The following is a 26,030-nucleotide window of genomic DNA, read 5'->3' on the forward strand; positions in this document are numbered from 1 at the left end:
GCATCCTCATTACAGAACTGTATGCTAATCTTTTTATCTGAAATCTCTTCGTAGGTTCTCTTCCTCCACCTATGTTATCTTCTCCGATTCTCTCAGTGCGCTCACTTTCTTTCACACCACGCCTTCTCATCTAATCACCCAAATTTAGGAGTGGCTGTTCCGCCTTTCTGTTAGGAAAAAGTTAGTTCGTTTCTGCTGGGTTCCTAGCCATATTGAAATTGCAGGTAATGAACAAGCTGACTCATTGGCACGCTCTGCTGCTTTCTCCTCTAGGTCCTCCCTCCGCCCCATTCCTGCCGTTCATTGTTTCCCTCTTCTAACCCGTCTCTTCCATGATCGTTGGCAATCCTCGTGGAACCAACAGGTTCACACAAACTTCACAGTGTTGAACCCTCTGTTCTTCCTGGCACACATCAGCCCACCCCAATCATTGATTGGAGACTGCCCTTGCTCGTCGTCGCTTGGGCCATAGCCGCCTAACCCATGGTCATTTGATGAGCCATGACCCTCAGCCCGTCAACTCACTGTAACTGTCCCATGACTCTCCGTCATATTTTTCTTGATTGCCTGTCTACATTCCAACAAAGTCTCGCAGCTTTCCTCTTCCTTTCTTCACTACATTTCCAACTTACTGATTCCTTAGGTGACTCTTTCAATGTTTCTGTTAGCAATATCATCACTTTTCTGACTGCACTTCATATCATACTTTTAATATAATTACTTACCCCTCTCCCTTCTACCTTAGTGCCATATAGCCATGCTCTGGCTTTGTGCTAGTTTTTCATTATTCCTTTCTTCCCTCCGTGTCAGTCTTTGCTGTTTTGGCGCTTTTGCCCAAGACAGGCTCCTGATAACTCCACGGTAATTGAATTAGAGGGTTTTGGTAATCTAAGCTTTCAAGGAGAGGCACTGCTCAGCCCCTCTAACCCCTCAGCCTCGGATTTTCTTCTCCCCCAAACAACCAAGCGATACTTTATCATCTGTCAAAGTAGACGGGCAATCCCACTTGTTTGCCACATAATACCATTTTATTATGCCTATTAATGATCACTGAGTATACTTGTGAGTATAGATCATACATATACTTGGGAGAGATTAAAAAAAAAAAAAAAAAACTGGAGGGTGAAGTTAAAGACACTTGGAAAATTTTTGGATTTTCTCATTTGCATTAGCTAAATGGTTTCGTTCGTTTCATTTATAAGTACTCCCGCATGCTTGCATGCGTTGGTCTTGGTCACCTATTGGCGGCTGTCCATGCTGCTCAATCTCTGGCAACCTCCCTATTGAGTCCCTTATCCCTGAGGTTACACTTTATGACCTCGTCCCAGGTCTTTTTCTGTCTGCCTTTCACAACCCCATACCCAACGTTCACACTTCCCACTTTCTGCACGCAAGTGTCATCCTCTATCCTCTCCTCATGCCCGAACCTTCTCAACCTACCCCTCCTCATCACAACGCTATCACTCTATGTGATATGAGAACTCTGTCAGTGTGGTGATGTCTTTTTATAGTTTTTCTTACTGTCTAGTCCAGTGTTGAAATACTCGTATTGTTGTCTTGGCAGAGATACAATGGTCAGTTATTATCAAATGGGTGTATCTAGATGGTGAACTAAGATTTTTTACTTTGTTCTGTTTTATAAGGGAGGAGGGTAACAGGATGGTGCATTGAATTGTTTCTGTGGTACTGGACAATTAAGTCCCACCACACCCAACGCGGCGCAAATTTTACAAACCATACCACCTCATGCCCAAGCCTATCAAGTTTGAGCTTTGGGCCACCGTAGTATTTTTGGAAAGGATGATGCTTGATTCCAGCCTTGTGAGCTAAGAAACCTGTTATGTAAGCATCATCCACCCAGAGGAATGGCACAGATTTGGACGCCTCTAGTAACTTTGGAACAAGCTTGGTCTGTAGAAACCATACACCCCCGGAACAATATAAAGGGTATGATTTGTTTGCAAACTCCTCATAGCGCACCTTCCAACGGCCTGTTCTGAGAACTGACCCGTACATGTAGCTGCACACAAACTTCTCCCTGGCCTCCTGATCCAGCTCATGTAGGGCATGATGATACAGGAAGATGTCGATATTTGTATCATCATCAGAGTGAAGGGTCCAAGGAACATGAGAACAGTGGCGGGATATCCAGTAGAGTCCTGCGAGGCCCTTGTAGGTCAGTAGGCGATAATGTTCACCATAGTCACCCTGAATAGGTGGGACAGTACTTTTGGTCAATTATCATTCTAAGATCATACAGTTTGAGGTATCAGTGGTTAGCAACAAATGATAATAGTCTATTGTACATTAGTGAAACAATAGTGTCAGTGTACCTCTTGCCCATACAGTGCCTCGTACATTGTTACAGTGTGCCTTGTGCCTGAGAAGTGTAGCAGTGCAACAGTCAACCACGTAACCTAATATGAGAATGTGTCTCTCACTTGTACAATGTTGTGGTGACAGTAATCCTCACCTGTATAATGGCATGGTAGTATTGCCTCACCTGTACAATATCATGGTATCGCTGACTTTCTTCATTAACGATGCGTTGCTCCTGTTCATCCTTGGCGCGTCCCACCATGAAGACGACCCCAATGTTGACACTGATGGGGCCCACGTCATAAGCTGAGGCATTGGCCCAGGTGGTCCTGGTGATGTTCCTTTGCTTCACACGACTGATTGCCGAGTGGACATAGGCGATGATCTGCAGACCAGGGCGACGCTGGCAGAAGTCCGCCTCCTCAATGAGAAACCTTTTGGGGATGTCTGGTGGCTTACCAAGTGGGGAGGTGTCAGGTTGGTCAGGGATGAAGGTTGTTGGTGGCTGTTGAGGGAAACGACAAACTATCAACGGCTAGACACCTTAGTCACCCTGTCTTTCATTCCATAGATGGTTCACACTCATAAACTGAATGTCAGCCCGTGTTAATTCTGTAGGACGTCGTTCGTGCACTTTCTTGTGAAGCATGAACCCTGAGTCTAGGGGTCAAGCCCAAGCTGTGGCAGGCATTTAAAATGTCTGTTTTGCCAGTAACATAAACTGTAGGCTCGGACACATAATCATTGCAAGTGCAACACTGACTTGCACCTGTATCACTCTTCCTACAGTCACCTCTTTCTCATTCTCACTTTGCTACCATGGGGAGGGGTTAATTGCAACTATTACTTTCACTCTGAGGATAAGCTCCAATCCTGTAATAGATCTAATATGGACTGATGCCTGGGGAACAGCACTATGGTCCATGTGATATGGACTTCTGAAGCCTATCTTTTCTTTTCGTGCCAGTAGGTGGCATAAATGTAAACAGTCTCACACACTCATGGCACTGACTAAGGTACTTGCTACCAATCTCATTTCTTGAAGAAATGTCCTTAAATAATTAAGTAAACATATAAATGAGTTGTTACAATGCTTACATTGGTAGGGTTGTTAGGAGGGAGGAAGGTTGTTGATCAGTCCCAGCACGTCAGGCCAATCAGACCCATCAACCTCATGCAAGCAACGGGTGCCTCAAGCCAGCGAGGCACGGAGAAAAGTATAGAGGTTTGGTTCCTGGATGGATGCCACAATTGTACCTCTCCGTCCATTTAACAAGGGCATCTTAGTAGGCTTCACTTAATCCTTTTTTTTTTTTTTTTTTTTTTTTTTTTTAATCCAGCGTTGTAGATGGTTACCTTTGGTTACAGGAAACCATTAGGCTTGTCACTCAGTGTTGGGCCATGTGAAGTGAAGAGAAGAATAATACAAAATGATAGGAAGGAAAGGGAGAAGTAGAAGGAAAGGAGGGCAGACAAAAAAACAATGATAAAAGTGAAGGAAGAAGTATGCAGCACTATATAATGTGAGTGGATGATGGGTGACCCCACCTACCACCAGGGAGGATGGTAAATATACAAGTCTATGCAAGCTATAAATAAATCCTGTTGATACATAAATAGGCTACATGTACTGCAGTAAATAAGTAAATTTATGAATAAATAGGTCATTGCTATACTCACGAGGGTAGGAATATCAGGAGGGAGAGTGGTAAGCAGCCTTGCCAACTGTCCGCTTTCCTGTGAGTGAGAAGAGATGAGAAAACTGCGCTTTGGTCATTTTTTGTCTTTGGTTTCTTTCATAACCATCTCAGTCAGTTTTATCAGTGTCATCATCATCTTAATCGGTATCATCATCATCATCCTAATCGGTATCATCGTCAGTAGTATCATCTCATTGCAACTCAGCCTCCTATATTTACTAAGTTTCCAGTTTTTCCTGTTCCACACCTCACCTCACTCTCCACATCCTGTTCCTTAAAGTGTTTCCACTCTCTGTCACAGTTCCTCAGATTATTTCCCCTTATATTTCTTACTTTGTTCTCGCCATTTTCCACTCATGTTTCCCTCCTGCTCTACTCGCTTGAGTTTCCATCTCTCTCTTTAACACTTTCTGTCCCTTTCTAATCCACACCTTGTTTACCTTTCTGTTCCATACCTCGTTTACTACTTTTCCTCTTCCACTTCTTAGTTCCCTTTCTGTTCCACACCATGTCTTCCTCCCTGTTCCTGTTCCACTCCATATTTCTCTCTCCCTGTTCCACACTATGTTTCCCCCTTCCTGTTCCATGCCATATTTCTATCTCCCTGTTCCACACCATACTTCTCTCACTGTTCCACTCCATGTTCCCCCCCCCCTTCTTTTCCACTCGATGTTCCCACTCCATTCTACTACCATGTTTCCCTCAGCTCCACTACATATTCCCCTCCATGTCCTCCCCCCCCCCCTCTCTCTCTCTCTCTCTCTCATGTTTCACTCTGTTCCACACGCCCTCACCACTCACTGCATCGTACCTCATCATCAGTAGCCTCCTCGTCCTTCTCAACAGTGACGTGTGCTACATCGATACCGGTATTATCTTCATCTTCATCCACGTCTTCCTGGGGGAGTGCGGGAATAAAACTTGGTATAGTTTTCCTTCAGATTTTTTTTTTTTTTTTTTTTCTGTGGAGGGTTTTCCGTCACATTGCTTTAGCTTCCCTTCAAAAAGTTCGTTTTCTGCAGATCAATGCCGTTTCTCTTAAAAAATGAAAAAATAACATTAGTGTAGATCCCCTCACCATTGTATGGTTTTTCATTGAAATTGAATGTACTTTTAAAATTCTGTGATATTTATTTTCTTTAGATTACTCTATTCTGTGAAATTAGTTTTTTGTTATATAATGGGTATCAATCATATTGGTGTAATTTCTTCATTCTTGCATAGTTTCCCCGTTAGCTGACCTCCCTTTTGATTAGTATTTCAGAATATAAGTGTAGATCCATCCACGCGTGTGGTTCCTTTCAAATTAGTGCAGTTCCCTTCAGAGTATGTAGGTCCTTTCAAGATTGTGTGGTTCCTTGCAAATTTGTATAATTTCTATCCCAATAGTGTGCATCTTTTCAGACTAATGATTTCTCCTCTAGTCAGTATATTTAGTTAAACAAGTTCCTGTTTATCTGGTTCTGCCGTGGAGCTTCATCATCTTTCCTCCTCCTGTTCCTAAGATTGCTCTCGCTTACAATTTTCTAATCCCTTCTACAAGATAATGTTCTTTTTATTTTATTCTCTGGACGACTTCATTTAGCTTACGAAGGACCCCATTATTATCGTTTAACTTTACATGCCCCAGATTTGTGTTTTTATTTTGCAGCCTATATCATGTAGCTCAGTAGTAGAATAAGACAACACTATGGCACGGCATCCCTTCCATAACACGTAGTATCTTGTAACTTATTCTAATGTTACTCTGTACAATTCAGCATTCAAGATGGAGAGATGGCAGTTTTGGGCCAAGTTCAGGTAAAAAGAGTATAGTAAAGTCTCCTTGTCTTCTCCATGTTCACTTCGATGACGTCTTCATACTATTTTATTCCGCTTAGGAGAGACTTCCAAGGAGGTAGTTAGATATCACTTCACTAACCTCGTAACTGCTATATTCCCCCCACTTACTTTTATCAAAATCTGTAATTACCCGTTCGTGATTTGCCCTTCACTCCTTCCTCCGATCCCCCTCACACAAAATCCTATCATCAAAACAGAACGCGAAGGTGCAGGGAAGACTGATTGTTATTTTATTTATTTTTATTTTTACGAGATTTTCTAAAGCACGTGACGGAGGTGAAGCATGTCTGTCTGTCTGTCTGTCTGTCTGTCTGTCTCTCTCTCTCTCTCTCTCTCAGATATGCACTTTATAATGTGGGATGCATGCTGATCAAACCTAATATCCAATCAGGTTCCATCGATGTCCGTCAAAAATCAGGAGCTTCATTCCTCCCCCTCCCCCCCTCACGATTTTACTCCTTCAGTCCGATGTCGTATTTTTTTTTTTTTTATTCATTTTACCTCCAAAATGTTTTATTCAGCACTGGAGAAACGGTTTGAAGTCCAGGAATAAGATATACATAGACTTTACTAACCCGCTCGCTTGTCCGAAGAGAGAGAGAGTGAGTCTGGAGATAGCAATATTATACTAAGAATGCGTCATCAGTTCGAGGGTGAAATAACATTGGCTCATTTGAACACGAATTTGGTGGACTAAAGCCGCCATCCTGCTTTCAGGGGACAGGGAAGGGATTCACTGATTCAGGGACATTTGACCGGGCAGCTCCACTGTCAGGTCATATCAGTGCCACCTCGTGAAGGCGTCTTTCTTCAGCACCCCGAGGAGTTTAGTTTCAAGCGTTAGTATGTAATTACCTGGTCCTGCTGCAGATCCTCACCACCATCTCTCCTCCCCAGCAGGTGTCCATCGCCCACCACCATGGGTACTCCTCTGCCTCTGAGCTCCAGGAAGCGGCGTACCAGGCGTGGGTTGAGCTGCAGGGGCTTGTGTTCCTTGACGGTGGCCAGGAACAGCATCATGTACACGGCCACGCACACCGCCACGCACACCTGCACCCCCACCACGGTAAGTCGACTCATATCTGGAGTTGAGTTTCACAGGCTTATTATTAACCAGCAGGGGTACCCGGCGTTGCCCGGTTAAAACCCTATGATCGTGCATACCGGCATTAGCTGGGACCTTGGATGGCCAGTCTCCCTCTGGTTGAAGACCCCCTTGGTTCCTTTTTTACCCATTAAATCTATGTTCTTCCATTGACCCTTTCCCCAGGAATATATTTCCCCATGTACCTATTTTCCCACTACCCACCCATCAACCCTTCCGGTCCACCCTGCCTATCCACCCTACTCACCCACTCACCTATCTAGCCTACCCATCCACCCACCCAACCCATTCATCCACCACCCTCCCAACTCATCCACCCTCCCACCTACGTAACCCATCCACCCACTACCCACCCAACTCATCCACCCACCACCCTCCCAATCAATCCACCCACTACCCACCCAACCCATCCACCCACCACCCTCCCAACCCACCCATCCACCCACCACCCACCACCCACCCAACCCATCCACCACCCACTCACCCAGCCCATCCACCCACCCCGCCCACCCACTCATCCACCCACTCAGCCCCACCACACCCACCCAACCCTGTCCCCTCACCACACCCACCCACCCAGCCCTTTAGGAGTTAATGAAGCCCATATCCAACAGCTCGTCACAAAAAAAAAAAAATGCAATCGTCTGGGAGTAGGCTAGCAAGAATAAGCTGATAATAAGTCGCCAAAATGAAGATGTTAACCACCATCACACCCTACCATCACGTTTACATATCTTACCCAGACCTACTTGACTGAACGGTTTGCTCAAGGACAGTATTTTGAGTGAGCAGAGGAGGCTTCGTAGCTCCTCTTCCTAAGCAGTTTATTCTGCACATTACACCTCAGTATCGTTTTGTATGTTATTGATGAAAAAGTGCCAATATTAAAACGATGAAAAGGCAACACAGAAGAGAAGTTAAAGTGTAATATGCAAAATAAACCGCTTAGGAAGAGGCACTACGAAGCTTGCAGTGAGGCTTAAGATACAGATCTTTAGAACAGTATTTTAAGTGAGTTTAGAGATATCGTAACACCCTTTCCTTAGCGATTTATTCTGCTCAGCACACCTTTGTATCCTTCTGTGTTACTGGTGTAAACTTGTCGATATTTAAGCAACATAAATAGCTCTTAGGAGGATGTTTGGTGTATTATGCAGGATAAATTGGTAAGGAAGGGGTGCTGCGAAACCTCGTAGTGCAGCGACTAAGGAAGATTTAACTCAGCGTTTGTCAGCCAGGGTCCACTTGAACCCCTGGGGAGGAATTTCAGATCGAAGGGAGAGTGGGATTTTGGCCAGAGGAGGAACTGAGGAGGAATTCTGTCCAGGGGAGGAACCGGGAAGAATGTACAGATAATCACAATGGCGGTATATCCCGTTCTGGGTACTCACAAACCAGCACTTCACCGGCACTGAAACTGATTTTATGAATATCAGTTAAACTAATGCTTATGAAGTCACACTTAGTGTGTTTGAAAACGTGCTCATGTTAATATAATTTCCTGTTGGCGTGTGGTTACCATTTCCTTCACAACCGACACCTACTGGCGCCTTCATACTGATTCTGCGTGCTCCTCGCCATTTGCTCTTTTTACCAGAGAATACACCATTACAAGTGAATTAGGTGAAAATATCTTGAGAAATGAACGGCACATGAGCAAAGTATTGTGTGATGTGCTAGGGGTTGGATGGCAATGTAAAGAAACAGGAAAAATTTGCAAGTTTAAAGCGTTGTGTTTTTTTTTTTTTTTTTTTTTTTTTTTTTTTTTTTTTTACCCTGACAGGAAGGAACAGCTGATTCCAGGTGAGCCTTTTTGAGTTTTGCTTCATGGCGGCGAGATCATGCGTTCGTTTTCTTTATTTGCTTGTTTGTCTTTTTAATTAGCGAGGAAATATTTCATGAGTGATGTGAAATACTTCATGGTCTAGAGTGGGGCCCAGCACATAGCTCTACAATGATAACATCACAACTGGATGTGAATAATGGCCATAAGCTTAATTCATAATCACCTTCATCTCTTCTGCAAGCAACGTCATTCTCATTACCACCATCATCATCATTGTTACCACTGCATTAAACCATCATCACTATCACTGACACCATTATTATTATTACCATTTCTGACATCCTCAGTATCACTCGTACAATCATTTTTGTCACTACCACCATCATCATCATCACATCACAATCATCACTGTCACAACCACTATCATTATTACCACCACCAACCCCGTCAGTACCACTGCAAGATTTTTGGTGTAATGAAATATGGCGTGTCGTGGAGCAAAATGAATATCTATACTTCTTTCACTTTAACTCGGTCCAGATTTTCGTCCTTTTGCCGCTTATATCACGTATGGTGGAAAAAGACAGTGCAACGGCTATACATCATTTCCATGGCACTTCTTCGTGACTAGCATCATATACTGTATTTTTGATGTCTTGCTACAGCTCAGGAAACAAGCTAGAGAGATGGCAATTTTAGGTCAGTTAGGGGTAAGTAAGGTATACCATGTGTTGTATCGCGCCAGTTGTGTAGGTTTATGGGTAATAGTAAGAGTTCTGTGTGACTAATACTAAAAGATTGCGCATTTGAAACCTAGTAAGTGATATGCGGTAATGAGGAAGGCGTCGTGACATGATAATAGTGCGTTTTGATCAAACTATAGATTTGTTTCATAATCTAAGACATTAAATCAATATAACGGACGTGCAAGTCACAAAGACGTAAAAGCAAGTGCGAGACGACATTTTTACATAATACTCCAATATGACGGGATTTGAGACTTGGATATTCATAATGACCACAGCTCCTTCACCTTAACTTAGCCCAGAGGTATCTCCTGGTGGGCTTTTCATGTAGGTCAGTGGCAGAACAAGATCATACCAACACTGTGCTACCTCTCTTCAGCAACTCTTCGTGGCTGGCATCATATTCTAGCGTTAATTCATTGTTACACCTGAGCACTGAAGTTGGAGAGATGGTAATTTTAGACCATGCAGAAGTGAAAAGAATATAGTACTTCACGGCTTAGAGCGAATTTCCCAACACATTCTCCCATGTTCAGGACACTAACATTGCAGTGATTATACTGTGTTTAACTTGGCCTAAAATTACCATCTCCCCATCTTCACTACTGAGCTGTGACAGTAGATTAACACTAGAATAGGATGCTAGTCTCGAAGAACTGCTTAGCTAGGGTTGTAGGCTTTAGCATTTTTTTTTCTGCCACTTAACTACGTATAATAAGCTGCAAAAGGTCAAAAAGCTGGGCCAAGTTAAAGGGAAAAGAGTACAGACCTTTCATTATGGGGACGTGTACTTTTGTTTATTCTTGCCACCACCAGACCAGTTTAATCAGCTACAGAGAGAGAGAGAGAGAGAGAGAGAGAGAGAGAGAAGCATTAGCCCAGACGAGATAGATTTAGCATTCATTATCCCCTTTTGTAGGAGAGTCCTTCGCTAGTTTAATTTATTCAGGTGCTCGTGGGTTTGACTGCTTGTTGATACTGTAAATGTGGTAATTGTGGTGGATTCATGCTTTATATGGGTTCAGTTAAGCAAACTCGGATTTTATTGCCATGGCACCTGTGACTTATTGACTATGTGACGCTCGTGTGGTCGGTAGGCATAAGTCTGTCTCCTCCTCATCATCCCCCGCTCCTCGTCTTCCTCCTCTTCCACCTAATCTATCTATCTATCTATAGCCTGACGCCCTAATCCCGCAAAGGGTTGCCGCAGACAAAACGCCTCCAAGTCGCTCTATCACCTACCATTTGACTACCCTCCCCCCAGCTCACTCCCCCCTCCCTCATATACCTCTCAACTCCATACCTCCACCTCATCCTCGGTCTTCCCCTCCCTCTCGCTCCCTCCACCTCACCTACATACACCCTCTTAGTCAGTCTTTCATTCTCCATTCTCTCCACATGTCCAAACCACCTCAGTGTATTTCTCCTAATCTTCTCAACCACATCCACATCCACCCCACAACGTTCCTTCACTTCTTCATTCGTCAACCTGTCCCTCAATGTCACTCCACATGCTCCTCTCAAGTAACTCATTTCCACTGCTCTCACTCTTGACTTGTTCCCCTCTTGCAAAGTCCATGCCTCGCTTCCATACGTCAGAGTAGGGATCACAGTACTATCATGCAGTGACTTCTTAATTTCCATACTCACCTCCCTATTTCTCATCACTGCTTTCAGTGAACCAACAACCTTCCCTCCCTGCTGTACCCTTTCACGCACTTCATCCCCTAAGGTTCCATCCTTATTCATCACACTACTCAAGTACTTGAATGCACTCACATTCTCCTTATCCTTGCCATCCAACCTCACCGTGCATTCTGTGACTTCATTCCTCTCAAACACCATAACTTTACTCTTGTTTACATTAACTTTCAGATTCCTCTTCCTACACACTGTCCCAAATTCATTCACCAAACCTTGCAACTCCCATTCATCTTCACTCAACAATACTGTATCATCAGCAAACAGCAACACCGGAAGCTTCCAAATCTCACCCTCATTCGTTAGGGCCACCCCCACATCCACTGCCCTACCTTGCACCTCCTTTACAACCCCATCCATGTATATATTAAACAGTCATGGAGACATCACACAACCCTGTTTCAGTCCCACACTGAGATCAAAGGACTCACTCAGCTCACCATCCACTCGCATCGTAGCCCTAGCTCCTTCGTACATACTCTTCACAGCAATCAACAATTCCCCCTCCACTCCATATATTCTCAATACCTTCCACATACCTTGTCTATCTATTCTGCCATACGCTTTCTCCAAGTCCACGAAGGCATCATACACTTTCTTTCCCTTCTCTAGATACTTCATCAAACATCGTAGAACAAATATCTGATCTACACACCCTTTTCCCTTCCTAAATCCCCCTTGTTCTTCTCAAGCTAGCTCCTCTGTTATATGCCTAACCCTATCAATGAGTATTTTACCATATATTTTTCCAGTCACACTAAGAAGGCAAATACCCCTGTGGTTACCACATACTTCTCTCTCCCCTTTTCCTTTGTATAAAGGAATAATTATACCTGATTTCCAGTCCTCCGGAACCCTTCCCTCTTCCCAAGCCAATCTACATAACTTCCATATCCACTTCACTACAATCTCATCCCCATACCTCAGCATTTCACCACACACTTCATCAATTCCTGAGGCCTTTCCCATCTTGGTCTTCTTCATTGCTTCCACTATTTCCGCCCTACTGATCTCTTCCTCCCTCCTCTCATCTCTCCTTCTCCCAGTCATTCCCCAACCTCTTATACTCGCACTGCTCTCACTCTCTACATTCAACAAATCCTCAAAGTGCTCCTTCCATCTCCTCAATCTCTCTCTCTTCACCAACAATCTATTATTTCTATCTTTCACTCCCCTACTATTTCCCCTTTCACACTGCCTTACTTTATTTACCTCCTTCCAAAACAATTTCTTATTCTCCCTCCATTGCACGCTCAGATTCCTCCCAAATTCTTCATTCACTTTCTTCTTACTCTCCTTCACCAATCTCTTCACCTAATGCTCATAAATTATTACAAGACTAGCTTTCAGATTGAACACAGCGTGTTGTGAAAACTGAAAGGATCCGAAAGGCGTAATGTGATTAGTTGCGTTCCCCAGGGCTCAGTGCTTGGACCGATACTTCTTATTATTTACATAAACGACCTAGATGAGGGTCGAAATTGTAAAATATCCATATTTGGAGACGATACTAAAATAACCAGTAAAGTAACTTCAACGTTGCAGTGGCAGCAATTACAATATGACCATAATACTTTGGCAAGCTGGGCAGAAAAATGACAAATGAAATTTAACATAGAAAAATGCAGGGTACTTCATATTGGAAGTAACAACGTCCATGCGAATTACAAAATGAAAAGTGTCCAGTTATCGAGTACAGACAATGAAAAGGACCTTGGTGTGATAATATCAGATTACCAAAAACCGAGTAAGCAGTGCACTGAGGCGATTAAAAAGGCAAATAAGTTGGTGGTTTTATTGAAAGAACATTCAAGTTTAAATAGGAAAAAGTCATACTTGCCTTGTACAACTCGCTAGTGCGCCCCCATGTCGAGTATTGTGTGCAGTTCTGGTGTCAGTACTAAAGAAAGGGCATAGAAAAATTAGAGAAAATACAGCGAAGAATCACAAAAATTATACCACAACCAAGAAACAATCTATATGAGAAACGCCTTGAAGAACTCAGATTATTTAGCCTAACGAAACGTAGGTTAAGAGGTGACCTTCTTGAAGTTTTCAAAATCATGAAGGGATATGACAGGTAAGACATGAATAAATATTTTGAAATAGACTGGCCGAGTCAAACCAGGAGTGATGGCTGCAAAATTATGGGACAGCGTTTCCAATCCCATGAAGCAAAATAGTTCTTCATCAGCAGAGTCGTAAATATCTGGAATAGATTTACCCTCAGATGCCGTGAACAGTATCTCATTTAAGACATTGAAAAACAAAATAGACAAGTGCTTGCACGAGATTCCTCAGCTGACTTTGTTTCTGTCCGAATAACTCACTTTTACCAGCTACGTGTAAGGTCATTCCCCTCCCGTCTACATGACACCCCATAAACCTACGGTACCTGTCATAGCGTCGTGTCACGTCATTATATATCTATTAATTCAATAAATGCAAATAAAGTAGTATGCACAGACTAGGATCGCACAGATAGCCCTGGGTTAACGATCACTACTCTTTCTTTCAACCTGTGATGGGCTATGGATCACTGGGGGTCCCTGTTAGGTCCCTGTTAGTTTAGTGACCACCATTGGGATTTTTTTTTTTTTTTTTTAATGTACCAGGGGTCACTGCTTCAGGAGGAAACTTGTGTTCTTGTCCCGCATGGGAAGGTTCCTTGTCTCAGTGGAGTGAACGGAGCTGGGGCCTGATTGACTGCTACCCATCTTAAATGCGTCAGGCAAGGCTCCCTAACCACCCCTGAATATCCACACCGTGTCTACAGACGCCCCTTTAACTCAGCGTACCCGTGCATAATGTCATGCGTTAGTTATTTATATATCTGTTTGATTATTCACTTTATTACTTTCCCTTTCAGGTTATTCAAACTGGTAGCTTATAGATGAAGTAATATAGAATGTAACTTTTCCTTTTAAGTCTTTCCTATGAAACTTCGATGTCAGTTTTTCCATGGTTCCTGATGGTCCTTTTCACTTTTTCCTGCCAATTTTGGCTGGAGTGTTTGGAGGCTGGGACAGCCTTCATGCCTTACTATCCTTATCCTTCAGCAGAATTAGATCTCGTAGTCATAGTGTACTCTGTAACAACCAGCCTCGAAAGAACCATTAGGTCTGTTGCTGTTTGCCTTCCTTTGCATATTCCCTTTGTATATATTTCTCCTTCTCCTCCTCCTTTGACTAGAATTGAGGGTCATATAACAAGGAGTGTAAGATAGTAGGTCATTATTGGAAGTGGCTTGCGAGATTTCGTGACACCTTTTCCTTTGTGATTTACTGATTTATGTACTTATTTATTTATTTATCTGTCTATCCATCTACCCATCTATCTCTCTATCTATCTATCTAGCTAGCTAGCTAGCAAGCTATCGCTCTTGCAGGATGCTTGTTACCATTATCTTGTATTCCATAAATGACGTATTAACATCGTCAGCTTGCATAAGTAACCTGCAAGATGTTAACCCATTGGCTCCCAGATTTCCTGAGTGAGGGATTTTGCTGGAAGGATGCTAGGCGTACCGCCCTCCGCCTGTCGGCTCATGGTCGCGAAGCTCGTTGGTCCCTACCCCGGGGTTCCCTTCTACTATTAAAATTTGAATATGCTTAGTTCCGTCCTATACTGAGGACACTGGGCTTCAGTGGGATAAGGTGTAATATACGAAAGAAAATCGCAAATGAAGAAGTGTTACGACGTCTCCAAAACCACTTAGAGCACGACTCAGGGGTTCACTCACTCACCTACCCACCACACACGCCTTCCTCCACCCACCTACCCACCACACACCTGTCCCTCCACCTACCTACCCACCACACACCTACCACTCTACCCACCCTTCCGCTCACATAATTATCCCTCCACCCACTTACCCATCTACTTACCTACCTACCACGCACCTACCTACAACCAACACACACACACACACACACACACACACACACACACACACACACACACACACACACACACACACACACACACACACACACACACACACACACACACACCTGGCCTGTATTCAGTGTTGTATAGGAGGCTTGGCAGCATCTTTTCCTTAGCGATTAAATTTGTACGCGACACCTAAACTTTCTTACATATGTTTACTTCGTTTCAATATCCTCATAGTTCGCATCAACAACACAACAGGGTATAGAGGCTTAAATTGCAGGATAAATCGCTAGAGTAGAGGTGTTGAGGTATCTCCGGTCACACAAAATACGACGCTTATTTTTCCCTCGTACGTAACTGCTGCTTCTGACGCATTTATTCATCTTTCGAAAAAACTTGCGAACTTCCGAGATTAAATTTGGCCTCGCTAACCCCTTCGCTATGAGAGACCTTACCTGAGTTGAATAAAATCGTCTGGAACTCGCAAGAATAGACTAAATCAAGCACGTTCGTCGATCGTGTGGCCTGCGTCGCCCCATGTAACCATCAAAGGGGTGAGGATCAAGAAGTGGGTGTAGTGAACAAAGGAGTGAGTGGGATGGGCTGGAAGCCTGGGCTGGGGCAGGAAAGTGTATCCCGTGGAAACGGGTGTTGTGGGACTTTAGCTGGGTTATTTTCATCTGAGGGAACTGGTCCACTCACAACTTGAATACTAAGTCATGATGGCATGAAAGTCCTTGAGCTTTCGTTATGAGGTAGGAATGAGTCTCCTTGGTTACTAGTCAAATTTATCTTCCAGTCTGACAACACCTGGCCACATGCTGAGTAGAAATGGGTTATTGATCTTTGTCTGATGAAAACAAACGGACTATAGTGGTTTGGGTGCAGTGAAGATTGATTTCAAGTCCCATCCAAAAAGGAAAGTATGGGAAGGGGAAGAAAGAGGAGGGGGTGAGAAGAAGTGGACGTGAGTGACAAAGAAATAGGTGGTTTGAACTGGAATGGAGGGGGGGGGTATGCGGAAGGGTGATGAGAGTATGTGTATTACTTCTAGTCTTTTCGGAGGCATCGTAACGCCTCTTTCTTAGCTATTTATTTGTTCTGTTTATTACCCTCATCTTTGTTACTGCAGCAAACTGTCTCGATATTCCGGCGATATAAATAACATATAAATGAAAGTTAATGTGTAAAATGCAAAATATATCGCCAAGGAAGAGGTGCGGTGAAGCCTTCTGTGCCACTTGCAAAATTAGCCTATATAACAAAAAAATAAAAGAAAGAAAGAAAGAAAAAGAAAAGAGAGGGTGCTGTAGAATCCGTAGTTTGAGTGTAGTGAAGGTTGATTATCCAACAGATTAAATAAAGTCGCGTTGTTCTCACTGATCTGGCTTTGCGACGCCGGTAATAGAGAGAGAGAGAGAGAGAGAGAGAGAGAAGCACACCTGTTAAGTCGAGTCACATATGCTTTTTCACAGACCACCCTCAACCAGTTCACTCCGAAGATTTTGTTTTTATTTTATTCTTGCTGTTATTAGACGGTTTGATTGAGCAAGAAAGGAGAGCCGTCGGTACTGAAAAAAAGTTAATGAAAACTATATCGAAACTCTCCATTTTTAATTAAGCAGCCTCTCCTTAGCTTGAAAAAAAAAATCAGGAAGGTAAGAATTAAAAGAAAAAGCAAAATACGGCGTTGGAGTGTTGGGGGTGATTAAATGGCAGGTGTTTTTCCTCCTGTTAAATAAAATCGTTCAGATATTCTTAGTTCACAAAATCATTTATTCAACCGACTCGCGTTCGTTTAATCTTCAGCCGACACCTTCCAGTTTATTCCTAACCAGCACACGTTATTTATTATTATTATTATTATTATTATTATCATCATCGTCACTAGGCGTCAGAAATTTAGTTCGTGGTCACCCAGCAATCATCAAAAGTTCAGTTCATATCTAACCGACAAAACCCAGATTATTCTCAGTCATCACAAGTTCAGTTTACTCTCATTCATCACAAGTTATTTACTCTCATCATAGGTCGTTTATTCTCAGTCATTATAGTTATAGTTTATTCTCAGTCATTGTAGGTCCAGTTTATTCTCAGCCAAAGAAATCCAATTTATTCTTAATTATTCAGTTTATTATTATTCAACACCGTTCTGCTTATTCTCAGCCAGCACCATTCAGTTTATTCTCAGCCAACACCATTCAGTTTATTCTCAGCCAACACCATTCAGTTTATTCTCAGCCAACACCATTCAGTTTATTCTCAGTCATCACCATTCAGTTTATTCTCAGTCATCACCATTCAGTTTATTCTCAGCCAACACCATTCAGTTTATTCTCAGCCAACACCATTCAGTTTATTCTCAGTCATCACCATTCAGTTTATTCTCAGCCAACACCATTCAGTTTATTCTCAGTCATCACCATTCAGTTTATTCTCAGCCAACACCATTCAGTTTATTCTCAGCCAACACCATTCAGTTTGTTGTCAGTCATCACCATTCAGTTTATTCTCAGCCAACACCATTCAGTTTATTCTCAGCCAACACCATTCAGTTTATTCTCAGCGCCATTCATTTAATTCTTAGCCAACACAAGGTCGATCTATTCTCAGCACCATTCACTTTTATCGTCACCCAGCAGAGGTCCGGTTTTTCAGCCACTGTATACTTGTTTATTCTTAGCCTTCTTAGTCTGCACAAGTTCAATTTATTCACAGCCAGCAGTATGGATCAGTTTGTTTTTGCCCAACATGATTTAGCTCATTCGTAACTGTCACTAGACGTTTATTCTCAACCAACGCAGTTTATTTAGTCCAGTTTATTTTCAGCTCCGCGGGTTCAGGTTAGTTGCACCCAGTTTAGTTTAGTGTCTTCTCAGCAAATGTTTGTGAGTAATCAGGCTGGATAATCTTAGCCGGATTCTCGTTGGGGTAGGAGACTTCGTAACACATCTTCGTTAGCGATTTAGTTTGCATAGTACACGTGGGTTCCCTTCAATCCGGTAATGTCTTTATTTTTTTGTTTACCTTTACACTAATACCAGACGATTTTTATTCAGGCGTCTTAGTAGTGAAGGGGTTAATGAAGACAGAATCTCATTTGGAAAATTTTGAAATAATAAAATCATCCGATAAAACAAATAAATAAGATCGGACATTGAAATGATCAGTCTCGGGGACAACTCATCAATTTTTACTCGTGTTATATATATATATATATATATATATATATATATATATATATATATATATATATATATATATATATATATATATATATATATATATATTGTAGACATGCAGGGTGGTCGTAAATAGCGCTCCTCTAGAAACGCGTGAAGTTGTAAGAACGGCTCAGTTTGCTGGTGTGGGCATGGGTATAGCAGAGGGAGCGGGCAGTGAATAAATAATGCGGGGTAGGCATTGATAACGCTGACCGAGCCGTCCCCGCAACACACGAGAAATCATCCTGCTAAGTGGATGAGGGACATTATGCATGGATCACCCTGTTTTTTTTTTTTTTTTTTTTTTTTTTAATCGATAATATGCCAAAAGGGATGTTATAATGGAGCAGTTGACAATAAATCGCTGGAGGAAGACATTACGAAATTACCAAGTCGAACGAAAACTTCACCCCTGGGCTGAAATAATCGTATACTGTAGGTCCGTTTATTAAGTGGCTTTGGAAATTTCGCAGCACCTCTTCCTTAGAGATTTATTCAGCACGTTGTACCTCAAGACAGAGCTAAGCCATCAATAACAAGAAGCTGTGCCAAGGCACAGGAAACCCGTCCTCGGCAGTCATTTTAGTGCTGACGTATAAACAACAGGATATCTAGTCAATGATGTCGCATAGCAAAGTTGGAGTAAATCGGGTGAAAGTTGACGATTTTATGCCCTTTTGAAATTTTAGGCCCGATCCACCTGACATTGCCCCCCCCCTACCGCTAACTCGGGGACGACCACCCTGATGTAATGAGGCACGTTATAGGATGCAGATTTGAAAGATGTACCTTTAGAGTTTGGTTTCATGTTGATATGACGAATTTGAAAGGAGTTATGGCGAAAAAACTATATTTGCCCATACCCCCCCCCCCTTTTTTTTTTTTTTTTTTTTCGTTTATTGGGCCTATAGCCTGGGCCTTGGCCCAGTTTGGCCCAGAATCTAATCAGGTGATCAGAAGGTCATAGCCCATCATACTTGTAGTTTTAGTCAAAATCGCACTAGTGGTTTTCGCGTAAAGTTGTTAACAGACACAGGCGGGCAAACAAACAAACAAACTAACTAACAAACAGACAACCCGAATGAAAACAATACCTGTCCCCGAGCCTCTCGGGGCGGGGAAGGGTGATGATGATGATGATGATGATGATGATGATGATGACGATGATAATAATAATAATAATAATAACAATATTGTAGTTGTAGTATAGTAGTAGTAGTAGTACCACTACTTCGGTAGTAGTAGTAGTGTTGAATATCACAATCAGCATGTCTGCCCAGATTAATGAACTTCACATATTATTCAGCTTAAGAGAAACTCGGTCCAGTCAAAGGTTATCAGTGATACGGATTTCTAACCTGGTGTGCAGTGTGTAGCTCCGTCCGTGTCAGTGGCGGTTAAGACCACTATCTCACTCTCTCCCGCTCTTTCTCCCACAGATGTGCGCAATGCTTCCTCACCACTCACACGCTCTGCGCATGAATCCTCCTCCACTCATGTATCTCCTTTATCTCCTTATTAGGCGCCATTAGGGACTCTGAAGATAATAAGAGACGTGGCAATTGACTGATGAATATAAGGCCTTGACGAGTGTCGCATCCTCGGTTCACTTGGTTACTGTGTTTGTAATAGTCATGGATTATTTTTACTCATGTGCCGAGCTGAGAGATGTAATAATGGTAAATATAACTGAAATTACTTAAATGTTGCGTAGAAAAAACATAACCATTAGAAATGATCATTTTATTTTTTAATGTTGTGATTTACGATGGTGGTTAAAGGTGGCGACCAGCATCCACTCACTTGATGAAGTGCTGCCTACTTCTTCCTTCACCTGTATCATTCTCTTTCTGTGTCTGCTTTCCCCTCCACCTATTTTTCCCATCTTTCCTGTCACTTTTTATGACTCTTCTTTCCTTTTCTTGTGGTTTTATGTTGTGACAAGCCTAATGGTTTCCTCTAAGCCATAAAAATATTTACAACTTTGGGTGGTAACCATATAACTGACAGACGTGTTCATTACGTGTCAACAAGTGGGTTGGTGGATGGTAAGTGCCCCTCCCCGTAAAACAGTTACTTCAGGGCAAATAGCCACCCCCTTACGGGATTGTGGCGTCTGGCAGTATTTAGACAGACAGATTTACCATTACAGATGCGCACTCCGAAACTGCCATGATTAAGTGATTCTAGATAGGGGAATCTGGGGGACACTTAACCCGGCCGAAAACCTCGGTTATATGACTACCACCCAGCGTAGTAAATGATTTTCTGGGTACAGGACACCATTTGGCTTGTCACTCGGTGTAGAGACCACAAGGCATCCCTATACTGAGCGAGTGGATGATGGGTGCCCCCACCTACCTCCCCGTGCCCTGAGGTGGGAAAGGAGGTCCGGATGATGATGATGATGATGATGATTCGTACTCTTCTATGTTCGTAATCATATGACGGTCATTCAAATCGTCACGCTGAGTTACTGTAATCTGATTTATTGAACACTGTAGCTAGTCATTTGTATATGGTTAGGACAGGTTATTATTCATAATTATCATCATCCTTCACTGTACTGACAGTTCATGCATTATGTGGAATTTGATATTTTGCAATTGTGTCTGCCACAGTGGAATGCAGTTTCCAGATCGTTACGGTATATTACTATTTTGCAACTGTGCCTACCACAGTGGAATGCAGTTTCCAGATCGTTACGGTATAATAACTTAGTTACCGACTTCTGTATTAATTGTATTTTATGCGACTGTACCAGCACGTATGTTTTTAATGATCTGCATGCGGGTTTAAAAAAAGACAAGTAAAGAAAATTTAGTTCTCATCATGAAATGGTAAAAGTAATAATAACACATTTGATTTCACATTCCATTTCGATAGATCATAATATTAACACACCGTATAGCCTGTGTATATGATCATATAGTAAATGTGGACAGAGTTAAGAGAGTAAGCATCCCTATGAAAGGTAAACGATCAAGATAAATGTCCAGTTATTAGTTATTCTGGCGACGTTTGTCATTTGTGGAAATGATGTCGTACCCCAAAGGGACCCAAGATGGAGCTGTCATCTTTATATCTATAGTCTCTAGGCTCCATCTCCCGCTGGTTTTCACATATGGAATTATGGTAGTTTATTGTAGCATTTTCTTTTTATCGGTACCTACTGTCTCCAAAAGGCATGCACAAAAGTACTTCCTCAGCTCACACTCTTCGCGCATGTTCATCGTTCATTTAGCATTATTTTTCATCAGCCTAGTCTTTGCTGTTTTGTGATTTATCTGTTGTCCCTCAAGGCATGGGAGTTGCGATGGATTGGTAGTTAGCGTACTCATCTCATGGTTTGTGTGTGTGTATGTGTGTGTGTGTGTGTGTGTGTGTGTGTGTGTGTGTGTGTTCGAGCCCAGACAGAGATGGCATTCGACGGTACAATAATTTATTCACCTTAACGTGGCTCTGATTTTCGTCCTTTTGCAGCTTATTTCACGTAGCTCAGTGGCAGGATAATATAATACTGTGCTCTGCATCCTTCCAGTAGCACTTCTTCATGACTAGTGTCATAAACTATCGGTAGTCACTTGTTACAGCTCGATATTCATTATGTAACCATGGCAGTTTTTGGCCAGGTTAGAGTAAAAAGGGTACAGTAGTATGCCCATTCTTATGCCTGCATATGCTCATACCCCGTGTCACTTGTCAGTACACTTCGACTTTAATATCACTCGTTCTACATCCCTTCCCCATTCGTACTTCGCAAGCATAAGGAAAAGTTAGTTCTGGCTGTTGCTCTCCCTCCGAACAGAAGATCCGGCCCTGCAGTGTACGTGATACTGACTGGTATGAATACAGACGCTAGACATGCGCAGAACTGCCTCAACTCTCTCACTGAGCCCACCGACCATCCATCCCCCTTTTATCTCCTTATCAAGCTTGTTTTATTTTTATCTATTTTTTAAATTAATTTATCTTTTTTGATGATTATACTGTATTTTATTTTCATTTTTTTTTTAGTTATTTATTGATAGCCACTCTCCCTAGCACAGACGTGACCTTAACTCTTGTCGTTCTTGGGGTCGAATTTCAAGTGGCTACAGACATTTCGCAACACCTCTTCCTTAACGATTTATTCTGCACACTTCAGTATCCTGCTCTGTGGTGCTGTTGAAAATTATATCGATATTGAAACGATACAATGACCTAAAGAGAGTGTTACAATGTTCAGAGTAAATCGCTGAGATGAAGGCACTGCGATTACTCAAATGCCACACACTCCCCCCTGATACTCAGCTTTTATTTCATTATCAAGGTGTATCTTCCGCTCTCTCTCTCTCTCTCTCTCTCTCTCTCTCTCTCTCTCTCTCTCTCTCTCTCTATAGATATATATATATATATATATATATATATATATATATATATATATATATATTATACGCATCTTGTTTAAATTAGCTCTCCATATCAAGCAGAGTGTGGTGGACGTGTGGTAGGGTTGAGGCAGGGTGTGGTAAGGGTGAGGCAGTGTGATACAGTAAGGCAGGGAGGAATGAGGCGGGATGTGTTGGGATAAAGAACAGTGTGGGAGAGGTAAGCAGAGTGTGGTAAGGGTAAGGTAATGTTTGAGTGCGGTGCAGGTGAGGCAGGGTGTGGTAGGGCTCAGACAGAGTGCGATTGGGATGAGGAAGTGTGTGGGAGGGGCGAAGCAGTGTGTGTTAAGGGTGAAACATAATTTGGATGGGATGATAAGGTAAGGCACAGGAGGGGTGGGGCAAGGTGTGTTAGGGGTGAGGTAGGGTTGGGAGGAGTGAGGCAGGCTATGGGAGGGATGGGGCACTGTGTGGTAAGGGGGAGGCAGGTTCTGGAGGAAGTGTGGCAGGGTGTGGAAGGGGTGAGGCAGGGTGTGGAAGGAGTGAGACAGGGTGTAGTGATGTATGCTGTGGTAAGAGTGAGGCAGGATGTGGTAGAGATTAGGCAGGGTATGGTGAGAATGAAGCAGGATGTGGGAGGCGTGAGGCAGGATGTGGTAGAGATTAGGCAGGGTATGGTGAGAATGAAGCAGGATGTGGGAGGCGTGAGGCAGGGTGTGAGATGGGTGAAGCAGGGAGTGGGAGGGGTGAGGCAGGATGTGAGAGGGTGAGACAGGGTGTGGGAGGGCGAGACAAGTGTGGGTAGGGTAAGGCAGAGTATGATAGGGGTGAGGCAGGGTATGGTAGGGGTTGGGCAGGGTATGGTAGGAGTTGGGTAGGGTGTGGTAGGGGTGAGGCAGGGTGTGGTAGGGGTGAGGCAGGGTGTGGTAGGGGTGAGGCAGGGTATGGTAGGGGTTGGGCAGGGTGTGGTAGGGGTGAGGCAGGGTGTGGTAGGGGTGAGGCAGGGTAAGGCAGAGCTGAAGTGTTGTAACTCCACTGGCATTCTAGTTCTCTCCAGATATTTCCCGCCTTACACATGTGTGGCGTGTGGTGGTGTGGTGGCTGTGTTGTGTGGCTGTATGGCGGTACGGTTTTGTGGTGGTGTGGCAGCATGGTGATATGGTTTTCTGGTGGTATGGAAATATGATAGTTTGGTAACATAATCGCGTGGTGATGTGGAAGAATGGTTTATTTGTTACTCTGTGTAGTAATAATGGTGGCTTTGTTGTGTGGTTGTATGGTTGTGTGGTTGTGTCCTGGTGTGGTGTTTAGTATTTTGGTGATGTGTTAGTGTGGTACGGCGGTGTTATGGTAATGTGGTTATATTTTAGTCAGGTGTATGGTGGTGGGTGTAGTAGTGTGCCGATCATGTTGCTTTGTGTAGCTGTGTGGTAGCTGGGTGGCATTATGGTATCATGGTCGTGTAGTAGATGTATTTTGTAGTAGCATCGAGGTTTGGTTAATTGTGTGGTTGTGTTGGTGTGGTAGTGTTGTGTGGTTGTATGGTGGTGTAGTAGTGTTGAGTGGTTGTATGGTGGTGTGGTAGTGTTGTGTGGTTGTATGGTTATATGGTAGTGTTGTGTGAGGTTATGGTGATGTGATAGTGTTGTGTGGTTGTATGGTGATGTGGTAGTGCTGTGTGGTTTTGGATTGTTGTTGGTGTGGGTTACTGCTGAGTGGCTTAACCTCTCGCCATTCGCTGATTGATGCGCTGAGTGGACTGATTTGCTGCACGCTCTCCTCCTCTTAACTAACATCTTACTTGTTTCTAGACTCAGCTGGTGAAGACTCGTATCTGCCTGACCCACATGTGACTCTCACGTAGACTCACCTGTGATTGTGTGGTAGCGTTGGGTGGTTGTATGGTGGTGTGGTGTGGTTGTGTGGCAGTTTTGTGTGGTGTTGTGGTAGTGGTATGTGACGTGGTATTGTTTAAAGTTTGTTTGCTGGTATGTTGTGCTATGTGCTGTGTGGTGATAAGGTGTTGTGGTGGTGTGGTACCGTGGTGATGTGTTGTATGGTGTCATTGTGTGGTGTTGCGGTAATGCTTTGTGGTAGTACAGTGGGTATTTTGCGCGTTTAATTGGTAATGTGGCGGTGTGGTGTGTTGTGTGGTTATGTAGTACTGTAGTGTGGTACTCGTATATTATCTGATGTCATATGTGGTTGTGTAGTATTGTGGTGGTGTGGTAATGCGGTCGTGTGATTATGTGCTCGTGTGTGTGTGTGTGTGTGTGTGTGTGTGTGTGTGTGTGTGTGTGTGTGTGTGTGTGTGTGTGTGTGTGTGTGTGTGTGTGTGTGTGTGTGTGTGTGTGTGTGTGTGTGTGTGTGTGTGTGTCCAAATCCAAGAAGACATATCATCATCATCACCACATCATCGTTATTTCAGCTCCCTTTCAGCCACCTCCCAAACCTATCTCAACGACCCCTCTGCCAATTCCCCACATCCTGCTGCAGATATTACACCTCCTTGAAGTCTGGGGTTCTTACCTGTTAGCAAGGACAGTGGGATGCAGTTGCTATTGATAGATTAAAGATTTCTCAAATGGTTGTTGTGCCGCGGGTTCTCCCCTCCATGCCTCGGCAGTTAGAGGTGGATGTTGTCCGGCTTCGCATTGGGCACACACGGCTTGCTCATGGGTTCCTAATGTGTGATGGGACTCAGCCGTACTGTGAGCCTTATTTTCATGGCTACCTGGCTTCCCTTACCGTCTGACACTTGCGGGTCGGGCGTCCGAGTCTGAGGGACCTGCGTCAGAGATTTCTCCATAGACATTGAGGGGGGGCAGATAGTGATTACTGTCCTTCTTTTATGCTTGGAGAAATCTCTGGCTATCCGACCGACATTTTTTTTAAATATTCTGTAGGAGCAAGACCGCCTTTACTTTTTATAGTTAATTGATTCATATTTTTCGATTTTTTTTTTTACTGTTCTTATTTATCTCTGCAAGCAGATGTTGATTTTGTTCTAGTATGCAGGATGTTAAGATTTTTCGGCGCCAAGAGACCGACTAGTTGCGGCGCCAAGTTATTTAGTAATAATGATAATAATAATAATAATAATAATAACAACAACAGCAACATAATTAATAATAGTACAATAAGTATCGTAGTGACGGAATTATTTATTACGCCGATACAAGTAACTATATTTGCACGACGGTCTCAGTCCTTTTTATTTTATTTATTTTTTTTTTCAGTATTTTCTGCGACAAGCTTCCTCTCCTCTAAAGCCGCGATGGCTCAGTGGTTAACACACTCGTCTCTCGATGCGCGAGCCCCGACTCTGAACCCCACCTGTGAC

The 26,030-nt window shown here is 43.1% G+C and overlaps 1 protein-coding gene across 1 annotated transcript; it reads right to left on the bottom strand.

Annotated features, from left to right (window-relative positions):
• Positions 1 to 1,611: 1,611 nt before the first annotated feature.
• Positions 1,612 to 25,502, bottom strand: LOC145392492 (uncharacterized). Its single transcript, XM_080266885.1, has 6 exons — positions 25,436 to 25,502; positions 23,761 to 23,853; positions 6,717 to 6,943; positions 4,831 to 4,917; positions 2,504 to 2,824; positions 1,612 to 2,208 (listed from the first exon to the last, which is right to left on the bottom strand). Exons 1-6 carry the CDS (start codon positions 25,500 to 25,502, stop codon positions 1,612 to 1,614), a joined length of 1,392 nt encoding a protein of 463 aa, XP_080123011.1.
• Between the last annotated feature and the right edge of the window lie 528 nt (positions 25,503 to 26,030).

This window comes from Coenobita brevimanus, chromosome 22 (assembly GCF_032717465.1).
Source record: "Coenobita brevimanus isolate Jiangsu-jjx chromosome 22, ASM3271746v2, whole genome shotgun sequence".
NCBI lineage: Eukaryota > Metazoa > Arthropoda > Malacostraca > Decapoda > Coenobitidae > Coenobita > Coenobita brevimanus.